Genomic DNA, 23,313 nt, shown 5'->3' with positions numbered 1-23,313 from the left:
TGTGGCTGTCGTTCTCTGCACACCGCCACCACAGAGACAGGGAGAGTGAAAAAATGGGAAAGTTAAGAGGAAATGAATAACACCCTGAGGCGCTCCGCACACAACTGGCTTCTGTTTTCTATTTGTTTCTCAATCTGGGCCTCCGCTGTGCTGCCCCGGCACAATGACCGACAATATACATTAAAAACAAATGAAAGGAAGCATCATGCCAACCCATTATTTCATCCAGGTATGTGTATGTGTGTGAGGCGGCCCGCGTTGTGTAGCACATGTGCTTGTGTACAAAACAATTTAAATGCACAATTTCACCCGTCAAGAATAATAAAGCCCAGACTACTTGAGTCTTTCCTTCAGTTAATTCCCAACTCTGGTAGCACTTTTTCTTGTTTTGTTGCTTGATGAGCTCATGCTTGAAATGAGATGATACATAATTCACTTCATGTACTGTATGTCTACACACTGGACGCCATGGCATCCATTTGCTGGGATGCTGGGGGGCAACAGAGAGGAAAGTAGCTAGGTTTCTTTTTTTGTATCATTAAGTTAGCTGACTTAAAATCCACAATAGGGAAAGTAAATGTTTTACCACAAGACATTACCCAAGACAAAAGACATTTGCAATGAAACGCTTTAGAAAATACTGGAGATGATAGTTTGTCTTTAGAAAACACGGGCTATTGGTTGTGTTTTGAATATTAATATTGATTTAAGGGGTATTTTTTTTTAAATGTGTGTTGTGTGTCAATGGTAAAAACTATGTATCAACTTTGGTATCTGCGTAAACAATTTGATATCAGTTGGTCTCTAAGGGCGAACAGGAACTATGTGCCTTTGACAGTTTTAAAGGGACCCTGGTATGCTCATTTTCAGGTTTCACATTTGTATTTTTTACTTCTTTTCTCACATGTTTACATGCTTAAATGTTCAAAAAGGACTTTATTTTTTTCTCATACTGCCTGTGCTGCAGCACCTCTTTTCACTCTCTGTGTGAAACCAGAGCCCAGTCTGCTCTGATTGGTTAGCTAGCCAGCTCTGTTGTGATTGGTCAACTGCTTAGAGATGTCACGCCCCTTAGCTCATCAAGTACAATGTGTTGGAGCACTAGCCAATAGAAGCAAAAGTGTTACGTAGTGATGTCACTTAGTTACAGAGGTAAACAAAGGAGTCCAATGGAGTCAGGGGGGGATTGTGTGGGAGAGAAAATCCCTCTGGAGGGAACTTTGGGATTTTAGTCTTTGCAAACCATTTACATCCAAAAACACCTATAAAACACACTATTAGAAAGGGAAAATCCCCCCCCCAAAAAAATAATGGGGCCGCTTTAATGAAATACGAGATGCAAAACATTTCTCCTTGTTTCTGTATGTTTGAGTATGTTTCTGTCTGTTCTCAGATTATGTGAAAGTCTGGTGAAGGGGAAGAAGATGAAGCCTTTTGCTCTTTTCAGAAGTCGATGCTACTTTATGCTGTGGGACCGAGCCCGCCTCAAACCTGAGATTGAGGGCACGTGTCTGCTGAAATTGGGGCCAGCGTTTGGCATTTTATTTGAAAATACACTGAAAGCTGCTGAGAGCTGACAAGGGCTTTAGGGGGACGTTGTGACAGGCAGATACACGAGCTGGATCACTCACATCAGGAACAGGAAACAAGGGCCAATTAGGAACAGCAGAGACCAAAGCACTGGGCCTTGACAACACTGAGACACTGTGACATTTAGAAAATACTAATACTTCCAAAGACAACACTTTTTCATGTCAGGATTTTTTCTTTGCCTTTAAATGCAATTTCTTAGAGAAAAGCTGACAAAGATTATCAGAAATTCACAAGAGAATACAATGGTAGATTGATAAGAGCATGAAAGACACCACAATAGGCAAACATAATTACATCCTGCAGAAGCTTTGGAAAAGAACGCACGGACAACAGCAAATTATCAAATTGAATAAACAAGCAAATTACATGTCAGTCCTTTTGATAAAAACAAACATTGAAAGGTTGTGTGATGGAGGGTTTGACATTAACATATTCTATTTTTTTTTTTTTTAAAGAAGCCTGACTTTGAAATCAGTATTTCATAAAACAAGACACGTTTTCACTTTTTGCCAGACTGAATCTTCCTAGCAAAGCATGACAGTACCAACTTAACATTTCCTATGTGTTAAGGCAGCTCCAAATATGTCTGCAGGACACTTTCTCACAGAGTAGTGGGTGAAGTGAAAAGATGAAGAAGTGAAGCTGACAAGTTTGTACTCCTTGCAGCAGTCATGATGACTGCTGTCACCCTGTGACCAGCACTGGCACAGATCTAAAGTGTGGAGATGGTCTGTCTATGAGACTACTGTCCTCCTCACACAACTACCACACCCATCACAGGGAAGTTGTGACAGTTCCGCAGACACACACTTAAGGCTCTATTTGTGCCGTGTTGAACAAAAACACAGAAATGTTCCTGAGGTGTGGGACTTTTTTTCTCTGGCTGCCTGTTGTTATAGTGACTTGCTGTTTGCTGCTGAGGGGAGGCAAACAACAATTGATATTAGATTTTACCGAGCCACTTTTTTAACGACTACATTTGAGTTTTGTGTATTGGTTTTGAGTATTATGAGAACACACCTGATTTTGAAGGACTGATGAAAACCACATTATAACCAATATCTTCTGAGAAAATAATGTACAATTTAGAATAAGGTCAGTTTAGCTTAGCATTAGCCGCTGCTGCTTTGCTGTACACTTAATTTGGAAGCCCACATTGGCAGTGATAAATAAAGCTGGCATTGATCATCTGCCCTTGTAGGTGTGGCATTTTATTCCTCATGTGTTTCATGTAATGCACTGCACCTATCTGCCAGCAGCAGACATTCCTTCTTGCAGCAGATTTGGTTCTCTTTCAATCAATTCCTAAACATTTTATATATTTAGGAATTATGAAATAATTGAATTATTATCGATTTCATTTGCTGATTGCTACAGGAGGTAAAGCAAAAAACATGAACACTAAATACAAAAACAGCCAGACTGGTCATGATTCTGTTGAAAGATAAAGCTGTGTAGAAAAGGAAAACCAGGGTAGCTGGAAGAGCCTTGTCATAAGAATAAAATTGAAACCTACAAGCAACCTCATGAATGCAATCTTAGATGATTAATATATCTTTCCTGATTTTCGATGCACTTTATGATCTATGTCTGAACTAGTCATCAGTTTATTTCAAACTGCATTACTGATGGAATAATATTTCTAAATGATATACAAGACAATGAAAATACCGAAAATAAGCTAAGTTTTATGGTTTATTTACAAAAGATAACACACTCATACAAACACAGACAAATATCATGTGAAATATCCTCATATCAGCTGGACTACAGGCTGTGGACGATGGTTCTGCTCTTCAGGTTCTCAACGTACTCTTTGGCCTGGTCGAAGCTTGTCTTCTCCTCGACTTTGGGGGCAGAGCCTTCCACCAGCTTGACAAAGTAGTGACAGTTCACTTTTTCCATGATGCCAAACCTCCCGCGACCGTGGTAACGGATCCGCTTCAAGTACCTCCCTTTGCCAGAGTTGGACTCAGCTGCAGGAGGGGAGACAGGAGGGGAGACAGGAGGGGGGCGGTGTGATTAAAGAGGTTGTGAGATAAACGCAGAGAGAGATACGGTAGAGCATACTCATTTGATTTGTAGAGGTGACTTTGAATGAAAACTGGTGAAAATAACAAAGATTGTGCCGAGTTCTGGCTTATCTGTAATAACGTCTCTACTCCACATAAATGACTCACACAGCAAAACATCTGGACTCAAAAGAAATGTACTGCTTTGAAAAAATAATACCTGTTTACACTGAAGGTCATATACTGAATTCTAAATTGTATTTTCTTGCTTCAGGCACAAAGGTTGAAAGTCTGTGACAACTAATGAGGTTTTCAAGTAGACAAATACTAGTAGGGAAAAGCAATTATTGTTTATTTGTATGGATAAGTCTTTACCAATTCAAATCTACTTATTTAAATAAATGTCCGGCATGTTTAGTATAAAGGCTTGAAAACCAAATCATACTGAATATTTTAAAATTGTTTTGCCTTTCTGTATTTTCTTTCTTGTGAGTTAATGATGTCAAAAACTACTCAATCAAGACGTAATATGCTTACGAAATATATGTAGAATTTAAATACACAGGATAAAACAATGTTGCATTTTACCCAAATGTCTTGTTGAACTATGTATTTAATCAAAGGACAGCAACTCATCAGAATATTTATTAAAACATTGGATTTATTTATATTTCCGCTACTTGTATATACACTTTCCAATTACAGCCTGTTGTACCTAGTCTTGTATCTTGTTAAGTACCCGTTTTTGTATCTTGTCTGCGCCTTACGTTTCATTATTTTGTTTTTCACAGGCACCTCTTATCTCACCTTTCTTATTAGCCCCAATGTTAATTAAAAACCACAGCAACAACATTTGTTGTGCAGACTCAAGTGTTTTGTATTTTTTTTACATAGCAATACAGCCACCGGAGGTCATGTTGTGTTAATAACGTAATGTTGTTTACACAGTAAAACCCAGCAGCGCTGCAGACACTTACCTACATACAGGTTGGATTTGTACTCTACATTGTGATTTTTGACCGCCATCTCCTGTGCTTCCTCAAGAACCTGAACAAACAAAGCAGTGACAGCCATAAATACACTCCATCTGGTGTGATGGGGAGGTATTTTAGAAAAATGCATGAATACACAACAACTAAATGAATAAAATATGACCTATGAAAATGTACAAATAAAATGAAAATACAGGAATGTGATTAAATATGTTTTGAGGAATGTGGTGTATATTCAACACAAATCTTGGCCAACAGTAATGAACAGTGAATGTGCTTCTTCAAACCTCTTTCATGATCCTTGCTCCTTTCTTGTCGTTGAACTCCAGTTGTGCAATGGCCTGATCGATGCTCATCCCTCTGATCTGTAAGGGAGAACAAACAGTGAGATGAGAAAAACTATTAAAAATGTCTTTGTAACTGCAGTATACTAGTAATTAAAGGCCAGTTTGTTACTTGGCGGCATCTAGCGTTGTGTTTGCAGATTGCAACAAACTGAGAACTGTGTAAAAGGACCCAATATCTACAGTGGAGGAAATAAGTATTTGATCCCCTGCCAATTTAGTTAGTTTACACACTTACAAAGAACTGAACAGTCTGTAATCTTTATGGTAGGTTTATTTTAACAGGGAGAGACAGAATATCACAAAAAAAAAATCCAGAAACATACATGTGCAAAAATATATAATTTAATATGCATTTAATTAAATAAGTAAGGGAAATAAGTATTTGATCCCCTTGCAAAACACGCTTTAGGGGAAGGAGGTTACCAGCCAATATTTTACGATACATGGAACCCCTCCATCATCCCCTCGTTGCAGTGAACCGCCCTGTCCCCTTAGCAGAGAAACCCCCCTAAGCTTAATGTTTCCACCTCCATGCTTGATGCTGGGGATGTTAATAGTCAGCATTTATCTTCCTCCAAACACGACATGTCAAATTGATGCCAAAGATCTTCATGTTGATCTCATCTGACCACATCACCTTCTCTGAATCATTCAGAGGTTCACTGGCAGACTTCAGACGGCCTGTACATGTGCCTTGTACAGCTGCCTTCAGATCATTAACAAGTCCCTCCTGTGTAGTTCTTGGCTGACGCCTCACCTTTCTCATGATCATTGATGCCCCTAGAGGCCAGTTCTTAGATCATGGATCCCCAGATTGAGGGCGGTTGATGGTCATTTTGCGCTTCTTCCATCTTCTACTAATCAAAGCAGTTGTCTCTATCCCACCAAGTTGCTTGCTGGTGGTCTTGTAGTCTATTCCAGCTTTGTGCCGGTCTACAATCTTGTACCTGATGTCCTTAGACATTAGTTCCACCATGATCAAAAGACCTGCCTATTGTCTTGCCCATTGTGGAGAGGTTGTAATCTGATTTATTGACTGTGGACAGGTGTCTTTTATCCAGGTAAAGAGTTGACATCCGGAGTACTTATTTAACCAGTCTGTGGGAGCCAGCATTTTTGTTGGTTGCAAGGGGATCAAATATTTATTTTCCCCAATTAAATGCAAATCAATTTATATCTTTTTTTTAACATACATTTCTGGATTATTATTTTTTTGATATTCTGTCTCTCACTGTTAAAATAAACCTACTATAAAAATTACAGACTGTTAATTTCTTTGTAAGTGGGTAAACTAACTAAATTGGCAGGGGATCAAATACTTATTTCCTCCACTGTAGATATTCATAGCCCGTTCTCACCTAACAAACTGTGATAATCATATTTATTAAAGGTTTTCCAGCCATGGCGACACGATATTGAAAATGTTTAAAATACTTCTCACATTGTTAAGAAATCATTTTTTTCAAGATTCCTGGATACATTAATGATTAATTACAAAGATAAAATGCCCCGACTTTCTGTTTGTAGCAAGGATTAGAGTCAGGAATTTGATTTTGTTGGTACAAATATATTATATTGACCATTCTCACCATTTGGGCCAGGTACCACATCTTGTCTTTGCTGTACTTAATCTGCCTTCTGCTGTGGTAAATCTCCTGAAGAAAGAAACACACCACAGTATTCAGGTGTTTGAACATCACAGAGACAAGAGACATATTCCACAATTCATTATATATATATAATTGTTATAAGCAGAGAAAAATACTTACTGCTGGTCTGCGAGGTTCATCTGGTTTCTGAGGTGGAAACACCTTCAAGTTGTTCCTCTCCCAGTGCTTTGTTTCCAGTGAAGTGCTCGTGTGCAGACATGAGAGCTGCAGAGGACCGGCACCCAGAGCATGTAACCTGGAGACACATTTAAGAAAGGCAAAAAAATATATATAATTGTATTTGGGTGGTGGTCTGACACTCATACACAGAAATAAGAGGCACAAAACAAACAATTCATCCAAAAATAACAAGCTTCCATTCCCTATATTAATTTAATCACTGTTGACTAGGTACAACCATTATTTGGCACACGTTCTAAAATAAGTGCTGCCCTCTGGGAGGTGCTACAGGTCTCTTTTGCACCAAAAGCTTCAAATCTATTGTTTCCCTTTGCAATAACAACCCTAAAGTCTGCCCCTTACTTTCAGAAGATAGATCTGCATTCACACTATGAACTTGTTTTGGGACATTCAGCTGTTCTATCTCAATAATGTAAAGTGTGTATGTAAGGGGTAAGGTCATATGATTAAGTGTATCTCTACACTGTGAACGGAGCCTGGTTACCACAACATACCAAAAAAAAAAAAAAGATTCTGGTCATATAGTCACCTTGCAAATGTGGTATTCTGTGTGGACTCTTAATACATGCCTATACTTTTCCTCCGAGATAAAACAAGATTCCATAACATTTATCACACACTACAATTCTGTATTTCAAAACGTTACTTTATCAAGTTGATGTGTTTATTATGATGAGCTAATTTAACCAGTCAGCAGACATTTGTCCTTCTGCAAAGACTGATGGCGATGTACGTACCGTGATTGCAACACCCCATATATACTTCTAATGAAAGCCATACCTGAAAACACAAACATTTTTTTTCCCGTTAAAACTTCTTAAGGGGGCACACTTTTGTCATAACATGGCACATTTGATGTTTAAAAAGCCTGGATTTGTCTTACCACGTCCTGTCATTGCAGTCGCCATATTTCATTTTTGCGACACTACCGTGTTCGCTTGACGGCAGTGATGTTTACTGAGTTAAGAGTGATACTTGCTTTGTTTTGTTCACTGCGTCTCTGGCACATTTGATTTTCTAATACATCGTTACGTTTAAAAAAGGAATGAATTACAACAAATTGTAAAGGTAGTGTTGCAAAAAATATTTAAAAAGGAGTTGTACAATGACAAACTAGCCAACACGAAATGGTTTGATCCAACTAGGATTCCGTACTTTGCACCGGTTGGATTTACGACACCACGCTTGCCGCACGGCCGGTAGTGTATTTGCTACGACAGTGCAGGCAACATGTGAGAAGTTGGGTTTTACTTTATCATACTTTATTAGTAAATTAGTCAACTTTAAACGTTCTGAGGCGCCATGCATGAAAGGTCGCTCCCCGCCTCTCCCAACTGGTACTGCTCCCGCAGCAGTGACGTCAACAGCAGCGGTTTGCTGGGCGTTGGAGCCAAAAACATCATCTATTTGATTGATGTGTCTGCATCCTCCTGCAGGGTTGTAGGTGAGTCTGCTGTCACTGCTGGACATCACATTCACACATGGTCACTCTATGGTTCATCCACTGGCTTTGATTTGGGTAAAAGTTAGGTTGCACGCATGTTTTTGGGTCCAAATCCATGTGATCAGATCTCCTCAGGTGTGATGATGACAGCTCTTTGAGTAACGTACTGAAAGAGGAACAGATATCTGATCACCTGGCAGGATTAAGCACATGAAAAGCAGATGATCAATCCCGAAAACGTCAAATACATATTTGACTTAAATCTTCCCATGTTTAAGTTACAGACCTTCTTTTTTTTTACAATGCAAGATTTATTGGAACGACTTGTCGCCTTTCTCTATGCTTAATACTGAGATAATAATGACACTGTTGCTGTTAAAAGATTACTTCAATCAGTTATCAAAGAAAAACTATTTTTCGCTTTTCCTTTTTTTTTTCAAGAAAGGGTTTAGGCTGTTGATTAGACACAACAAGCAATTTAATGACTTGAAGAAAGACCGTTCAAATAATTCTTTAATTTATAACTGCACTTTCATAACATTTTGAGACTTGTAAGTGACTGATAAAAAAGAGGAAATGTCAAATTCAAAGCAGTTAACTCAAGTCAGGTAAAGTAAACACTAGATCACTCAGCTCTAGAAAAATTAAAGAGACCACTGCAAAATTATGGTTTCTCTGGTTTTACTATTTATAGGTATGTGTTTGAGTTGAATGCACATTTTTACTCATCTGTCTGTGTTGGTATTCAACAGACACTGGAATGGAAAAATTGCTGCCATACATGTAGATATGGAGTTTTAAGAAACATTTGGAGTGGTCTCTTTCCAGAGCTGTATGATCCCCATCATTGTGCTCAATACATTATTTCATAAGACTCACACAAATTAAATCCTGATCTCCTGACATTCTATGTTTGCAGGTGAGCTTGTTGGCCACAAAGACTTGGTGTCTGGCTTTTCATTCTGTCAGCATGCAGGGCAGAGCAACATCTGTGTCAGCTCCTCCTGTGATGGGAGCATTCGCTTCTGGGACTCCGAAAACAAGGTTCTTATAAGGGAGCAGGCAGCTCATCAGGTGAGTGTCGACTTTCCTGTTCAAGAGGAATGATGCATTTTCATAATATGCTGGTGCCTCCTGCAGAAAGAAGACAACAGCTGACTGTCATAAGAAACCAAACTTTCCACTGATGTCTGACTGTTGAAATATTTTGTTATACAGTATAACTAGGATGTGCCTAAAGTTTTTTCCAACACACAGAGCTCCGTATCAGCGGTGCACTGGTCTCCGGTGGATAAAAACCTGGTGGTGTCGGGGGATGAGAAGGGCATCGTGGTGTGTCACTGGTACAACACAGGAGACACCACCAGCTTCTTCCCAGAGCCCAGGACCATCTTCTGCCTCACCTGCTCCCCTCACACCTGGAGCACTGTGGCTGTCGGGTAAGAAGATCTCAGGGAGCACAGTTCACTCTGCTGGATTTACAAAACATTTTTACCTATATCAGTGAATGAGACTGTACTGTCTTCATTTCCGTTTTAAGGTACAAAGATGGGATGATCGTGCTGATAGATGTGAGTAAGAAAGGCGAGGTGATGCACCGTCTGCGTGGACACGAAGATGAGATTCACTCGCTGGCCTGGTCGCCTGTAGCCAGTGAGGACACCCTCTACATCAGTGAAGGTAGCAATGTGCTGTCATTATAACAAAAATAGTTTGTTGCAAGGAACATTTCACAAAGCAGCAATTTTTTATTTTTCATTGTCCACATTTTCTCCTCAAATAAATACATTAAGATGGAAAAACTATTTTAGATATTTGTAAACAAAGATATGTGTTTTCTTTTGCTTTGTATAGCAACCAGTGGAACGTCTGCAGGAGATGAGAAGGGCTGCTTTCTAGCATCTGGGAGCAAAGACCAGACAATGAGGATCTGGAGCTCAGCGAAGGGGAAAAGTAAGAGATTGAACCTGACTATTATTAGTGTGTATGTGAAAAAAAACTATAACAAGGTGCTTATTGTATAACTTATGGATACAAAGGAAAAAAAGTATTGAACTTCTGAATGTATTAGTAGATCACATTGTTTATGCATTGCATTACCATACAAAAACTGTACATATTTTTCCCAAACTCAAAGTCTGACAACTGGTAAAACTGGAGCTAAAACAAGGACTTATATAAATATATATTTATACAAGAATTTAAGAAAATAGGAAAAAGCAACTCAAATCCAGAGGACCAAAAATCACACTGCTTTGTGAAATCATCTTTTCATCCTTTGTCCCCTGCAGGTGTGATGACTCTGAAGCTGCCATATCTGAAGAAAAGAGGCTCTGCAGTCGACCCTGGGGTCAAGGAGAGACTCTGGCTCCATGTCCACTGGCCGAAGGGACGACCCTCACAACTGGTGTCCAGCTGCTTCGGGTACACACATGTCTTATCATTTAAAACATCAGATAAAGCTCCAGAAAACGTGACAACAGCAAGGTTTTGTGGTCACTCCGGTGTGTCTTGGAGCAGTTCTTTGCATTTAGAACCCCTTCATTAATTACTTTCCTGTCGTAACCTCAGCACCTGGTGTTTTCATTTCCAGTACGGAATGAGTGTAACATTGCAGAGACTTTTAATTGTTATTATCTTAGTGATGCAGATGCATTGATTATTTAACCTTTATTTATAGTGCTCAGTCTCAGATCAGGGTGTCATATTGTTTAGTATATTGGCGAATACAAGTAATAAGACTATGATTTAAAATTGTAGTTTTATTGCCTTTTTATAATTTATTGGCACAGGAATATAAGCGTATAATTATTAATATGAACCAGAATCAAGGAACAAAAACATACACACAGTGCAGTAGAAACGGACCATGTAAGAGACCAACACATTTATTCCTGTGTGTAAATATTTGTGTGTGTGTCTCATCAGTGGTGAGTTGGTGATCTGGGACTTGACCCGGACAGGGAAACAGAGGTGGACTCTGTTAGGGACATCATCAGAGGGGCAGAACCACAACAGGATCGTCTTCAACGTGAGTTCATTTCACCTGCAGGACGACAGAGAGCTGATCATCAGCACCTCCATGGACAGAGAGGTAGGTCACCGTCTTTACTTGCTTTATGTTTGCTTTTTGTAGAATCACTAGCAGCTTGTTTATTGTACAGAAATTGAACCTCTCATCCTTCCCTGGTTAAAAATTGCTGAGCCTTGAATAAAACATATTGGTTGTGTGACTTTTGTACTGGAACTTCATTAAGCAAGATAAGGATTTAGAATTTTGTACGTTTGTTCATATTTGGAACTTAATGATTGTTCTATAAAGGGTCAAAATTCTAGTCTTGTTGCAAGGAATGTTTTCAGCAAGCAAACTTAGTAGAGTAGTAACCTTTTTTCCTACTTTTTTTTCTCCAGATTAAATGCTGGGATCTTGCCTCTCTGGACTGTTGTTGGACTCTGCCCACCCTGGGAGGGTTTGTCTACGCCCTGACCTTCTCCCCTGTGGGAACAGGGTGTTTGGCGCTGGGTGTCGGGGACAACATGATCCGGGTGTGGAACACACTGACCACCCAGAACCAGTATGACACCCGGTCCTTCTGGCAGGGTATCAAGTCCAAGGTCACAGCGGTAAGATGGGCATCTATCAGGATGTTTGTGAAGACGATTATAATGATTACATTAAACTTCAATCGTTTGTTTTCCATGAAGCATCCTCTACTTTAAACAGCTGTTACAACTCTTACATGACATAAAGATAAGATTAAGTGCATTAACAAACTTTCATTCACTGCAGCTGGCATGGCACCCAAAAAAAGAAGGGTCCTTGTCTTTTGGAACAGACGATGGAAAAGTGGGCATCTACGAAGTCTTTTCAAACAGGTAAGATTCCTTATTCCTTATGTGTGAAGTTATGTTTGTTTCCAACACTTTAACACACCACTACACGGTCAACCTCATCAAACTGCAACCTTTATTGTCCAAATTAAATAAATAAAAAATGTCTTAGGGTTTACAATAAAACCCCACAGGGGACCTTTATCAAAATAACAATGGACATGATTTTTTTTAACTATTGAGACAATTTCTCTGATTTCGACTTTTCTGTAGGTCATGAACTTAAAGGCCTACTGAAGTGCAGCACTACACACCATGCAGTCTAATAGTACATATACAACTGAATAACATATATCATTGCAACCCATGTCATTGCGGTCGAATTTACGGAGTAATTAATAATAATAAAATGCGCGCCAGGAAATCCCTGAAAACTTTCTTGTTTGAGACCCTTGGGGGCGGAGCTCCGTCGTGACGTCACAAGTGTAACCAAAAGTTTGGCGTCCATTGTTGCCGGTATCTTTCGTTGTGTTTTGATTTGTGAATTCTAGGCTAAAATGACGAAAATCACGAGTAGGAAGCGATGCATTGCGGCCTTCTGCAGCAACACCAACTCGGACGGAGTGTCATTGTTTACATTCCCGAAAGATGACTGTCTGGCCAGAGCTTGGAATCAGGAGGTGAAGCGGACATGGGCAGATTGGGTGACACACAAAAAGCAAAGTCTCATCTGCAGTGAACATTTTGAAATAGCGTGTTTCGAAGAGAGACCCATGCGTTAAGAAAACAATAACAATAACAGGCCAGGGTCAAAAGGAATACTAATTACCATTTTGTATTTTGTAGGCGATCTATATCGTGGTCTATCCCTCCACCGGCTCCGTCGTCCTCACCACTGTCACTGTCACTCCCAGTGTATGACACGGCTGGCTCAAACATATATGGTTGGACTCCCAGTGTCTCTGCCATGTCGATTTCTCCATCTGATGACGGCTCAGGGGCATCAGAGAGCTCACTGACACTTTCATCGTGTTCAGCACCAACAGAAACAGACACATTTTCACTGAAATCACTCTCACTAGTACTGCTAGCCATGGTTGCAACACCGGTACAGTTACACTCGTGACGTTACGCTAAAGTCGTCTGCTACTTCCGGTACAGGCAGACTGTTTTGAGAAGGTCCTCGCCGGCTGATAATAATAGTTTTTTCTTGTCAATTATTCTGCTTGTACGTGCTCCCCAAAAATACAAGAATTTCCCCAAACAATCAAGTAATATACATAGAACTGAACTGCTATCCCCATTTAAGTAAAAAAAAAAAATGTTTCAGTAGGCCTTTATTTAAGCAGTGGGTCATTGGTCTAGTGGATTTGTCCCCTAATCCACAAAGTCCCCTGAGTCCCATTGTCCTGCAGCTATCTATGTCATGTATGGCTGACTCTCCATTTTTTCTGCTTCATCTCCCCCCAGGCCTCCTCAGATATCGAGTTCCTATCACAGAAAAACAGTGTACACACTGGCCTGGGGGCCCCCAGTCCCCCCGATGTCGTTTGGTAAGGACCTATTGAACTCTTAGAACATCCTGCTGACTCAACAAATGTGGTAGGACACTGAAAACTAGCGAAAGTCAGCGGAAAAACCCAAACGTCTTGTAATCAACTCCTTAATTAAAAAAGCTGTAGAAACACTTATGTTCACCTCCCGCTCGTTGGGAAATCTAAACCTAGGAAGTTAATTTCAGCAGATGACATCTTGATGAGCGTATCAGTCGCTCGGCTTCGAAGCCATAGACACGATTGTTACCGGGCAAATAATCTGCTGGTGGTTCCTTAACACACTAGATACACTTATTTTAAACAGCTTATTTGTTTACCCCCAGCCTTGACACCAGCTCAGCTTGCCTCATGTTTCTGGTGGAGCTCTGGGATCCCATTGGTTTAGATCCCCAAGCTAAATTAAAACGGTGGTGAAGAGGAAAATTTGGACCAAATGCTTCTTACGCCTCTGGATATCTGAAGACTATCAACGGTCACACTACTTTAATAGTTCTTTACACATAGTTATTCCGCATTGTGAGTGCTTCTCGTAGAGTGCCTTTTCGCTGGGTTTCCAGAATATATTTTTCACTTCAACAGTAACCAGACTGAAACACACTGAATGGTTCACACGTTAAAAGGTTTATATCTATATTTTTAAGGTAGTTGCCAGAACAATACGGGTAAAGTGAAAGGATCCTGTTCTTTTAAATAAACCACGTTGAATAATTGTGATCAATTTCTGAAAGGTTTCATGTATTTTAATCAACCACTGTAATGCAGAATACAATTAGTCAAAAACTGCAACTTGTAACTCTTACACCATGTTAATGCAGTGTTTGTGTGGGATGTCCAGGTGCCGCAGGAGGAAAGCCGTCCTTCAGCCTGTACAGCTGCGCCGGGGAAGGCACCATCCTGCAGCACGACCCGTTTAAACTGAGTGGAGAGGCTGCGGACATCGACAAGCTGATCAGAGACACCAACCACATCAAGGTGGGAGGGGTGATGATATCATTCTCTGGACCATTTAACCTGTTCTCATGTGGTTAATTTTTAACTTTTTAAATGTGGGTTAGTACCCTGATCTACGCACTGAACTTCAGCATACTAGTTGCTATTGATGCTGCTGACACTGCGATAAGCATTTTAGTCATTATTATATATTCAAATACATCCATTGGTGCTGTGTTCCTGTTATTATTTGTTGAGTCCCTTTTTATCTTATCTCTGTGTCCTCTGATATCCATGCACTGACTTCAGAAAGCTTTTACTAAACCAGCTTCACAACCTCGCTATGAAGTCATCACAAGAGATAGGGAGACACAGGCTGAAAAGAGATAACAGGAGGAGGATAATAGTAAACACAAACAAAGAAAAACAATTTATTTAGATGTGTTATCATTAAATGTTTATCAGTAGCGAGGGGGACTGCATGAGTAGTTTGAGGAACAGATTTTGGATAGATGTAGACAAGGCACAGGAGTAGAGGGAGCCTCCTGAAGGGAGTGATTTATAGTATGAGAGCAGTAGTTGGTTTGTCCAACTATGATGATTACTACTTCGACCCGTATGTACCAACAGAGAGAAACAATCAATCAAAAACTCACCTGAGAATCCGTTTATTCTCTCTGTGATGAAGCTTTAATCGAATTTATACCTAGGCTGGCGCTCCTGACTTCGACTGTTTATTCTATGTTTTACTGCTGATAGAAATCGAGGTTATTTATTTAAAAGATCATAAAGGTGAGCTTTGCTTCCCAACAGCACAAGCTGTCTCCACACACAGACTTCAGCTGGAAGCCAGATGGGAAAGTGGTTGCCATTGGCAACGAGGACGGGTGAGTGACAGATTGTCTTATAATGAACCATCGCAACTACAATTACTTTAATTTTGTATTGTGGTTTTTGTTTGTTTGTTTTTGTGTGCTTGATAACACATCTCTCTGTTGCAGGTGTATTGATGTGTATGAGGCTCCCAGTCTGAAGCTTCTGTGCAGCATCCAGCAGCACCACAAGATCATCAACACGCTACGCTGGCATCACGACCACGGCTCCCCGCCGGAGCTGCACTGCCTCCTGGCGTCAGGCTCCAGCAATGCCACTGTCTACGTGCACGATCTCCGCTCCATCATAGGTTGGCCAAGCAAGTTATATTATTCACTCAAACCTACATCATTCGTAAGAGTCATCGCTATTAGGGTTGTGTACATTTTTCAAAGCTTGGTAGGCATTCACATGCTGTTTCCCTTTTCTGCACAGAGAATCCTCCAGAAAGCCCTGTTGTGTTGACGGAACCATATCGCAGGCTGTGTGGTCATACAGCTAAAATCACCGGCATGGTCTGGAGTCCACACCACGAAGCCCGGCTGGTCACCGTCTCATATGATGGAACTGCGCAGGTCAGAATCATGTGCATAAAACCATGGAGTCTTGTGTGAATCAACCCAAATCTGTAGGACGATTCCTTGAACCTGTATGCCACATGCTCCTTTTATGGATTTTGGATTTCGGTTTGCCCTTTATTTTATTAAGTATTCTTAGTTTCTTCCTGTCAACTACTGCATCAGACATTTTTCTCGATTTTAAGTGCTTGTTTATTTTCAGATTTTTGACATTCTTGTATTTATTTTTCTTCCGTTCAGGTGTGGGACGTGTTGCAGGAGGCCGCAATCTGTAACTACCGTGGCCACGTTGGTTTCCTGTTGTGTGTGGACTGGTCGCCTGTGGATCCAGATGTGATCTGGACTGGAGGAAAGGACTTTACACTACATGAATGGACAGTCTCCAAACAAGAGTTTACGAAGCCACCTAAAGGTAAACATCTGTCTGGGGACAACCATAAATCCCAACCTCCAACTCTCTCTTTTCTGGACTTTTGTGAGACAAACTGACTGTAACGTTCACATGCTTATCCTTTCAGGGAAAAAGATGGTGAACCTGAAAGAGAAGAAGAAGAAGAACAAGAAGGTGTCAGGGCCCGGAGGAGCTGTACCACTGGAGATGAACGGAGGTTCAGTTACAGGAGGAGTGAAGGCGGCGAAAGCCCAGGAGCTGTCTGGTGAAGATGAGGAAGATGAAGTCAGCTCAACAAGCATTTCTGTTCCTCCACCAGGTAAGATATTTGTAGTTACAGATTTAAAAACAGTTGCAACCTTTTTAAAATGTAGCCAACTTAATTCTGAAATGTCCTTTCAGCCATAATTGAGACGCAAAGAAAACCCTTCATTGCCGTAAAGAGCAAAGACAAACCAGGTACGTTCTTTAGTTCATAAAACATCTTCAGCTTAATGTATGGAACTGTTTTAAATGTAACCGTATGGGTGTGTCTGCAATCTTCTCCAGACTTGCTGAAGAAGAAGAAGCCTCGCTCCATGCTGCCCGTCAGCACCTCCATGGATCATCGCCCCAAAGAGGATCTGCTAAAAGACTGCATCACTCTGGCCTCTGTCAAACACAGCAGTGGTAAGACAGAGTAGATAGATTTGCACCATTGTTGTAATACATAGAAAGATGGTTCAATTTACTGGACTGTGTGTGTGTGTTTTCCAGCTCTCCCTGCAGGATGTGTCCCAGGCCAGGGAGAGCACATCCATCTGGGCCTCTTCTCTGACCGACAGGCGCTGTACCGCATGTTTGAGGCAGAAGGTATGTTGTTCTTCTATGCTTTTATCAATGTCTTTCCTTGTGTTAACACAGATCTGTTAAGAATCTGTACTTGAAGTACACACTGCCAGATTCATTTGCTTCAGATTATAAATCACAGAATTATATCAGCAATATTGAAATCAGCGTTGAATGAAGTGAGATTCTGTATGTTCTGTCAGTGAAGTAATTGTATCTGTTGTCTCTTGTTCTTTAGAGGAGGGTCATGTGGAGGCGGGTCACTTTGAATCGGTGGTGTACCTGCGGCTGTGGAGCGGAGACCTGGAGGGGGCGCTGCAGCTTGCCACAGAGAAAGGAGAGCTGAATGACCACCTGCTCTCCCTCGCTCCCATGGGTTAGGACTTCTGCAATGTTGGATATATATTTATCTTTAGCTAACATTCACTGACACGTTGTCTTGATGTAGAGCAAATTTCGCTCCACTAACATAGAATCAAGCTTTACTTAGGTCTGTTTCCTTAAGTAAAATAAAATCAAGGCACACCACGGAGTGACGTTACGTTTCACTGATTACATTTTATTAAGCTGTAAATAAGACCCTTCCACACTCACTCTAACAACATCACTTACATTAGTTTTTGCTCCCTGTAGTGAAACAGTGAAAACGTTGTGGAAGTGGAATCAGTAGCTTCACTTGTATAATGATAATGTGGTGCTGCATTAATGTTTAAATAAACATAACATTAGGAGGATTCCTGACATTACAACAACTCCTGCGTTTCCTCCTCCAGCGGGGTTCCAGGTGTGGAGCCGGACAGTGGAGGCCTTCGTGAAGCAGCTGTGTCTGCAGGAGCAGTACCTGAAGGCAGCATCCCACCTGCTGTCAATCAACAAGCTATATGAAGCCATCGACCTGCTGCGCTCTCACAAGCTCTACAGGTTCCCTCCCTTCATCTTTTAGTTCAAATAAGAAATGATTTACTTTCGGTCAAATACCTTCACAGTGATGTGCAAAGTTAGTTTAGTCTGCACATTTTGCTACGCTACAGAAGGGAAGGTAAAATGAAAGAACCCGAACATGTGTAGATGATGGGAGCAGATCTGGCCATGTTTCTGGTTTTCAGGGCAAAGAAGTTTATATGCTAAAAGATGTGTGTGTTTTCCATCAGAGAGGCCATAGCCCTGGTCAAAGCCAGGCTGCCAGCAGAGGAGCCGGTCCTGAAGGAGCTGTGCACCTCCTGGGCTGCCGTGCTGGAGAAGGACGGACATTTCTCTGCAGCTGCTAAATGGTAAAAACTGGAAGGATTTCTAAAAGTGTCTTCTCGTATTTGTGATGTGATTAATCTGTTAATGGTAATCTGAACTCCATTACTAAGACTTCATTTAAACTTGTCCTTCCCTGTTTGTTTTACCTCGTCTTCTAGTTACCTAGCTGCTGGTGCCAGTTTCGACGCTGCTAAGGTTATCGCTAGGAAGAACGACGTCTCCTCGCTGAGCACAGCGGCGAGTCTGGCCAGAATCTCCGGAGAGGTCGCTCTGGCTCTGTCGCTGGCGCAGCGGTGCGCTAAAGACCTGGCAGCTGCTCAGGACTGGATCGCAGCCCAGGAGGTCCTGAGCTCACAGGAGAGCCTGCTGGTCAGTGGCAACAACATTAACTTTCCGACAGCACAGAAAATGTACTTATTATTGTGTTTTGTCAGTTTTTTCTTTCTTTCTTAAATTCAACACAACAAAACATGCAACCTAAGACAAGGTTGGGAACCACTGCTCACTATCTGGGTGCTCCTAAATTTCTGTGCAACTTTATCTAAACTAAAAAAACAATTCAGAAACAAAATCCTAAATTGTTATGAGCAGGACCGGGGATTTCCAGGCTTATTCTTGTTTGAAGATTTTGATTTACCTGTAAAGATGAATTGATCATTTTGAATTGTAAAAACAAGTCAAACATCACGAATGCTGATGACGGTGAACTGAACTTTGATTTTTATGAACAATGTGTGCTAGAGCGGATAGGACCAGGGAAGTGTTTAAGCTTCTTCTTGCCCCTTTTGAACAGTATTTATTTTTAGATCTTGTAAAGCCTTTGTTGTTAAATATTATCAAATATTGAGTTGGGCAAAACTAGAAAAAGATCCAGATAGAGCACTTCATTTCAGGTGGTTTCTTGAATTAAAATCCTAATCCCTTAAATCCATATGCAGCACAAAGAAACCAGTTTTCTTCTCAAATAAGTGACTCTACAGCTAATAAATCCTTAAAAAATAAAGTTTGTTTTGCCTTAACTGACCTTTATAACTGAGTGTTTCCACTCCCTGCAGGCCCACAGGCTGCATCTGTGTGTCGCTGAGCTTCTGGCGGTTTTGCTGGCAGACTCTCAGGCAGCGTCTCCGCCCTGCATCTCCACTCACCCATGGGCGTCTCCAGGTGAGTGCCACATCAGCATCCAGGAGCGAGTGAGAGCCGTGTGGGAGGAGCAGTTTGGCGTTTCACAATCGTCTGCAGGACACCGCAGCGTTGCAGCTCTTCTGCAGGAACTAAAGTCTTTGGAGAGTCCTACACCCACCGCCAACATTCCTCTCAGACAGGTGCTGATTAAGAAGGCCAAACGATACCGAAAATTAGTGCAGAAATGAAGTTGAATAAATGTACCTCAACTTCAACCATTTATCGCATCTATCTTTGTCTTGTTGTGTTTTTTTGTTGTTGTTTGTGCCTCACACATCCTCAGGTTCAGCTGTATTCCTCCCTCCATCTGACCCGTGCTGTGTTGAGCTGGTTATCAGACGATGACGGGCAGCTGATAAAGGAGCTGTGGCAGGCGTTGGCCTGGCTCCGAGACGCCGGACACTTCTGTGTCTCTGCAGAGCTCTGCAGGCTGCTGTTCCCTGACGGTAAGTCCGTCTGTCTAATCCATCCGCCGAGGTTTAATTTGGTACAACACACATTTTGGCTAGAGTATGTTTATTTAAAGGTCCCCTATTTTGCAAAATGTACTTTTTGCTGTCTTTTATACATAAATATGTGTCCCCGGTGTGTAAGGAGACTAACAAAGTGTCAGAAAATACAACCCTCTCTCTTTTCCTCCTTACCTACATCTCTCAAAACGGGGGTACAAACGAGCTGATCCAGATTTGCTGCCGATAAGACATCATAACCGAAATGTGGGCTGGCTTTACATCGAACTCCTGGCAACGTCCCGGCCGCGTGACACGTCCCAACCTATCGTCCGCAATATACAGTCGCGAGCTGAATCCGCCTGCGCAGCTCTGTCTGTGTATTCAGCAGGATGTCTGCAGGAGGGACTTAGAGTTGTTTATATAATACATATAATGTCTCTGTTGTAGTGGTAAACACTGAGAAGTGTTTCAGAAATAATACTTGATGTGGTTTGGAACATAATATGGCGTTTAATCACGGCAGCATTTAGCTGAGTATCTCCCTTAGAAACTTCTCTTTTCAGACAGAGAGCTGCATGCGCTCCAAAGGGACGTGGCCAGCTTCAGCTTTTAAAGTGACAGTCACAGAATCAGCACTTCAAGATCAGGGCTGAAATAGAGGGGTATGAGGCATGGCTACAATGGGGGATCTGTTTGGTATTTTGAGCAAAACACCTCGCAGACATGTTTTGTATAGATATTGCCCTACAATATATTGTTCAAATATAGCATAATAGGAGACCTTTAAAGTCTAGCCTCAGGCATCAGCATCCTCCGGTGACTGTTCCTATCATAATTTAGATATTATTATGCTGTGTACGTTTGTTGAAAGTGCCTGTTTTTAGCAATCGGTACATTGAACTGAATCGATTTTAAATATCAGATATACATCTTCATGATACATCATCTTCAAATGTCCTATTCATTATTTAATGCCATTTTTAAGACTGAAGAACTATTTGATTCATCAATAGATTAATTAATAATGGAATTTATCATGATTATTTTCTGGTCAAAATACAGCTCCGGAAAATTTAAGCGACCTCTCCAAATTGTTCTTAAATCTTTGTCTCTACATGTATGGCAGCCATTCCAGTGTCTGTTGACTTCCAACAGCGATAGATGTTGTCAGTACTTTATAGAATACAATAAAACATTTTAAAAAATGCATTTGACTCGAAGACATCCCTATTAATAGTAAAAAACTGATAATGCTGCAGTGGTCTCTTAATTATTTCCAGAGCTGTATATACATTTGATTGAGCTGTAACTCAAGCTGCCACACCACCACCTATATATTCTTTTTCTCTCTTCATCAGGTGATGTCAGTGTTTGTTCCAAGAAACACCTTCACCACAGTGAAGTACTTCACCACACAGAGGAGGAGGCCAAAGCTGCTGCTGACAGTCTTCAGGCATTCGTCCATTACCACCGTTTGTACCAACACTGGTGGAGCAACCCCACCCAGATCCAGAGCAGATATTCCCTCGCAGCAGCCGAATGCAGTCCGGGAGACGAGGTGAAGGATAAAGTGGTGAACGGAGACAGAGCTGTATCGGATTCAGGGGAGAGTGTCACTCCGGAGACTAGGACGTTTGATGACCTGGACTTCGATGCGTCTGTGCTTCTGTCTGAGCATCACGCCGCCTGTCAGGCCTCCCAGAGGTCAGTGAAGGAGATCCAGGAGCGGATCGCTGCCTTGGTGCTGAGGCACAGCCGAGGCCAGGCAGGGCAGCTGGACTCTGGGGAGACGGAGGCCGCAGACAGGCCCCTGCAGATCTCCTCCAGCAGAGAGGACTGCTCAGGTGCTCAGGGATCTGCTGATGCTGGGCAGCGGTGAGGGCTCCATTATTGACTCAGCTGTCATTATTTAAGGATTTGTCATGTTTGTCTGTGAAGCTATGCATACACCGTTCAGAATTCTGGAAGATTTAGTTCCAAAAACACAAGCAGTATGTGGCATTTTCATCTCAATTCTAAGTCTTAACGACATAAAGTACTATGGCTTTTTATGACATTTCCTGACATACAATACTATGACTTTTGTTTTGCCCTTTTAATTTTCTTCAGTGACTTTTTAAAATTAATTTATGATTTTGATGAGGTACATTACAATCACTGGTCATAAGTACTTTAATTTCACACTTACTTTGACCTTTTATATGCCATTTTGTGACCTTTTAATGACATATTCCACTAAAATCAGCAGTTAACATTTTGGAGATTTCAGGTGTTCAGCTGATCTATTTGGATTTTATGGAATGTCCTTTAAGCTTCTGTATGTCCTGTCCCTCAGGCCTGAGGAGCAGGAGACTCTGCTCTCTCTGTCTACCAAGATGTCCGAACACCAGAAACAGCTGGCTGACCTGCCGAACACAACGAAGGTATTTAATTATTGTGTGATATTGACTCAAACTATCATTACCGAAACCGCTGACTTCATCAAATGATCTAAGAGGGGTTTCATTTCCAATAACTAAAATCATTATTTTCCTGTCCCTCTCAGATGTATCCTCATCCAGATGTTGTTGAATGCTGTCTGGTTGTCCTGCACCTCAGCAAGTCTTCCGTCTCAGTGTTGATCCAACAAGAGGCCAAAGATCTGCTCAGAAAATACGGAACAAATCCCTCCGCCCACAAAACCGCTCAGCAGTTCCATTCCTGAATCTTTTGTTTAAAGAATGAAAGAAGCACTTCCGTTGTACAGCCTTTTTGTTGAATAAAAATAAACTTTTGTTGAATGAAAATACTTTTTTTGATTGCACAAGCAGAAAAGCCTGAAGGACTAGGGTAACTGCTGCTTGAACATTTTCTGTCAGTATTTTAACAGGAAATTACCTCGAGTAGAAGATCTTGTTAAACTGCCCAACACAAACCGTTTAAACTTATAAATTGACAGCTAATTTTAAAACTAACTAAATTTTTCCAGCAGATTTGAGGCTTTTTTTCCTAGTGTTTCAATACATTTTAATCTCATGTCTTTGGGCAGTGAAAGTGGTGTGGCTTTAAACATTTTGGGATGAGATTTTACTGGCTAAAAAACAAAATGGAAACTTTCGTATTTTTATGCTTGATGAATTGCTAATTGCTCACAAAAAGCTGATTAGTCCAATTGTTGAAGCCCTAGTTTTTAATGACATTGCAGACATGTTTGGGTAAATCTTGCA

The 23,313-nt window shown here is 41.1% G+C and overlaps 2 protein-coding genes across 2 annotated transcripts; one reads left to right on the top strand and one right to left on the bottom strand.

Annotated features, from left to right (window-relative positions):
- Positions 1–3,275: 3,275 nt before the first annotated feature.
- Positions 3,276–7,904, bottom strand: mrpl22 (mitochondrial ribosomal protein L22). Its single transcript, XM_063895071.1, has 7 exons — positions 7,678–7,904; positions 7,532–7,574; positions 6,714–6,849; positions 6,534–6,599; positions 4,885–4,962; positions 4,583–4,652; positions 3,276–3,569 (listed from the first exon to the last, which is right to left on the bottom strand). The coding sequence occupies exons 1-7, from the start codon at positions 7,700–7,702 to the stop codon at positions 3,361–3,363; spliced, it is 627 nt and encodes a 208-aa protein (XP_063751141.1). The 5' UTR covers positions 7,703–7,904; the 3' UTR covers positions 3,276–3,360.
- On the top strand, positions 7,709–22,893 carry gemin5 (gem (nuclear organelle) associated protein 5). Its single transcript, XM_063895069.1, has 28 exons — positions 7,709–8,238; positions 9,158–9,312; positions 9,496–9,677; positions 9,779–9,918; positions 10,093–10,191; positions 10,530–10,662; positions 11,167–11,332; positions 11,650–11,862; positions 12,029–12,114; positions 13,540–13,622; positions 14,461–14,597; positions 15,369–15,442; positions 15,557–15,738; positions 15,864–16,003; positions 16,247–16,418; positions 16,525–16,716; positions 16,800–16,856; positions 16,947–17,066; positions 17,154–17,249; positions 17,464–17,601; positions 17,999–18,146; positions 18,377–18,496; positions 18,632–18,842; positions 19,529–19,795; positions 19,939–20,101; positions 21,466–21,982; positions 22,443–22,530; positions 22,653–22,893. The coding sequence occupies exons 1-28, from the start codon at positions 8,097–8,099 to the stop codon at positions 22,809–22,811; spliced, it is 4,380 nt and encodes a 1,459-aa protein (XP_063751139.1). The 5' UTR covers positions 7,709–8,096; the 3' UTR covers positions 22,812–22,893.
- The last annotated feature ends 420 nt before the right edge of the window (positions 22,894–23,313 follow it).

The sequence above is a fragment of the Eleginops maclovinus genome, chromosome 11 (assembly GCF_036324505.1).
Source record: "Eleginops maclovinus isolate JMC-PN-2008 ecotype Puerto Natales chromosome 11, JC_Emac_rtc_rv5, whole genome shotgun sequence".
Taxonomy (NCBI): Eukaryota; Metazoa; Chordata; class Actinopteri; order Perciformes; family Eleginopidae; genus Eleginops; species Eleginops maclovinus.
The sequence above is the reverse complement of the archived record's forward strand: the minus strand, read 5'-3'. Positions and strand labels throughout refer to the sequence as shown.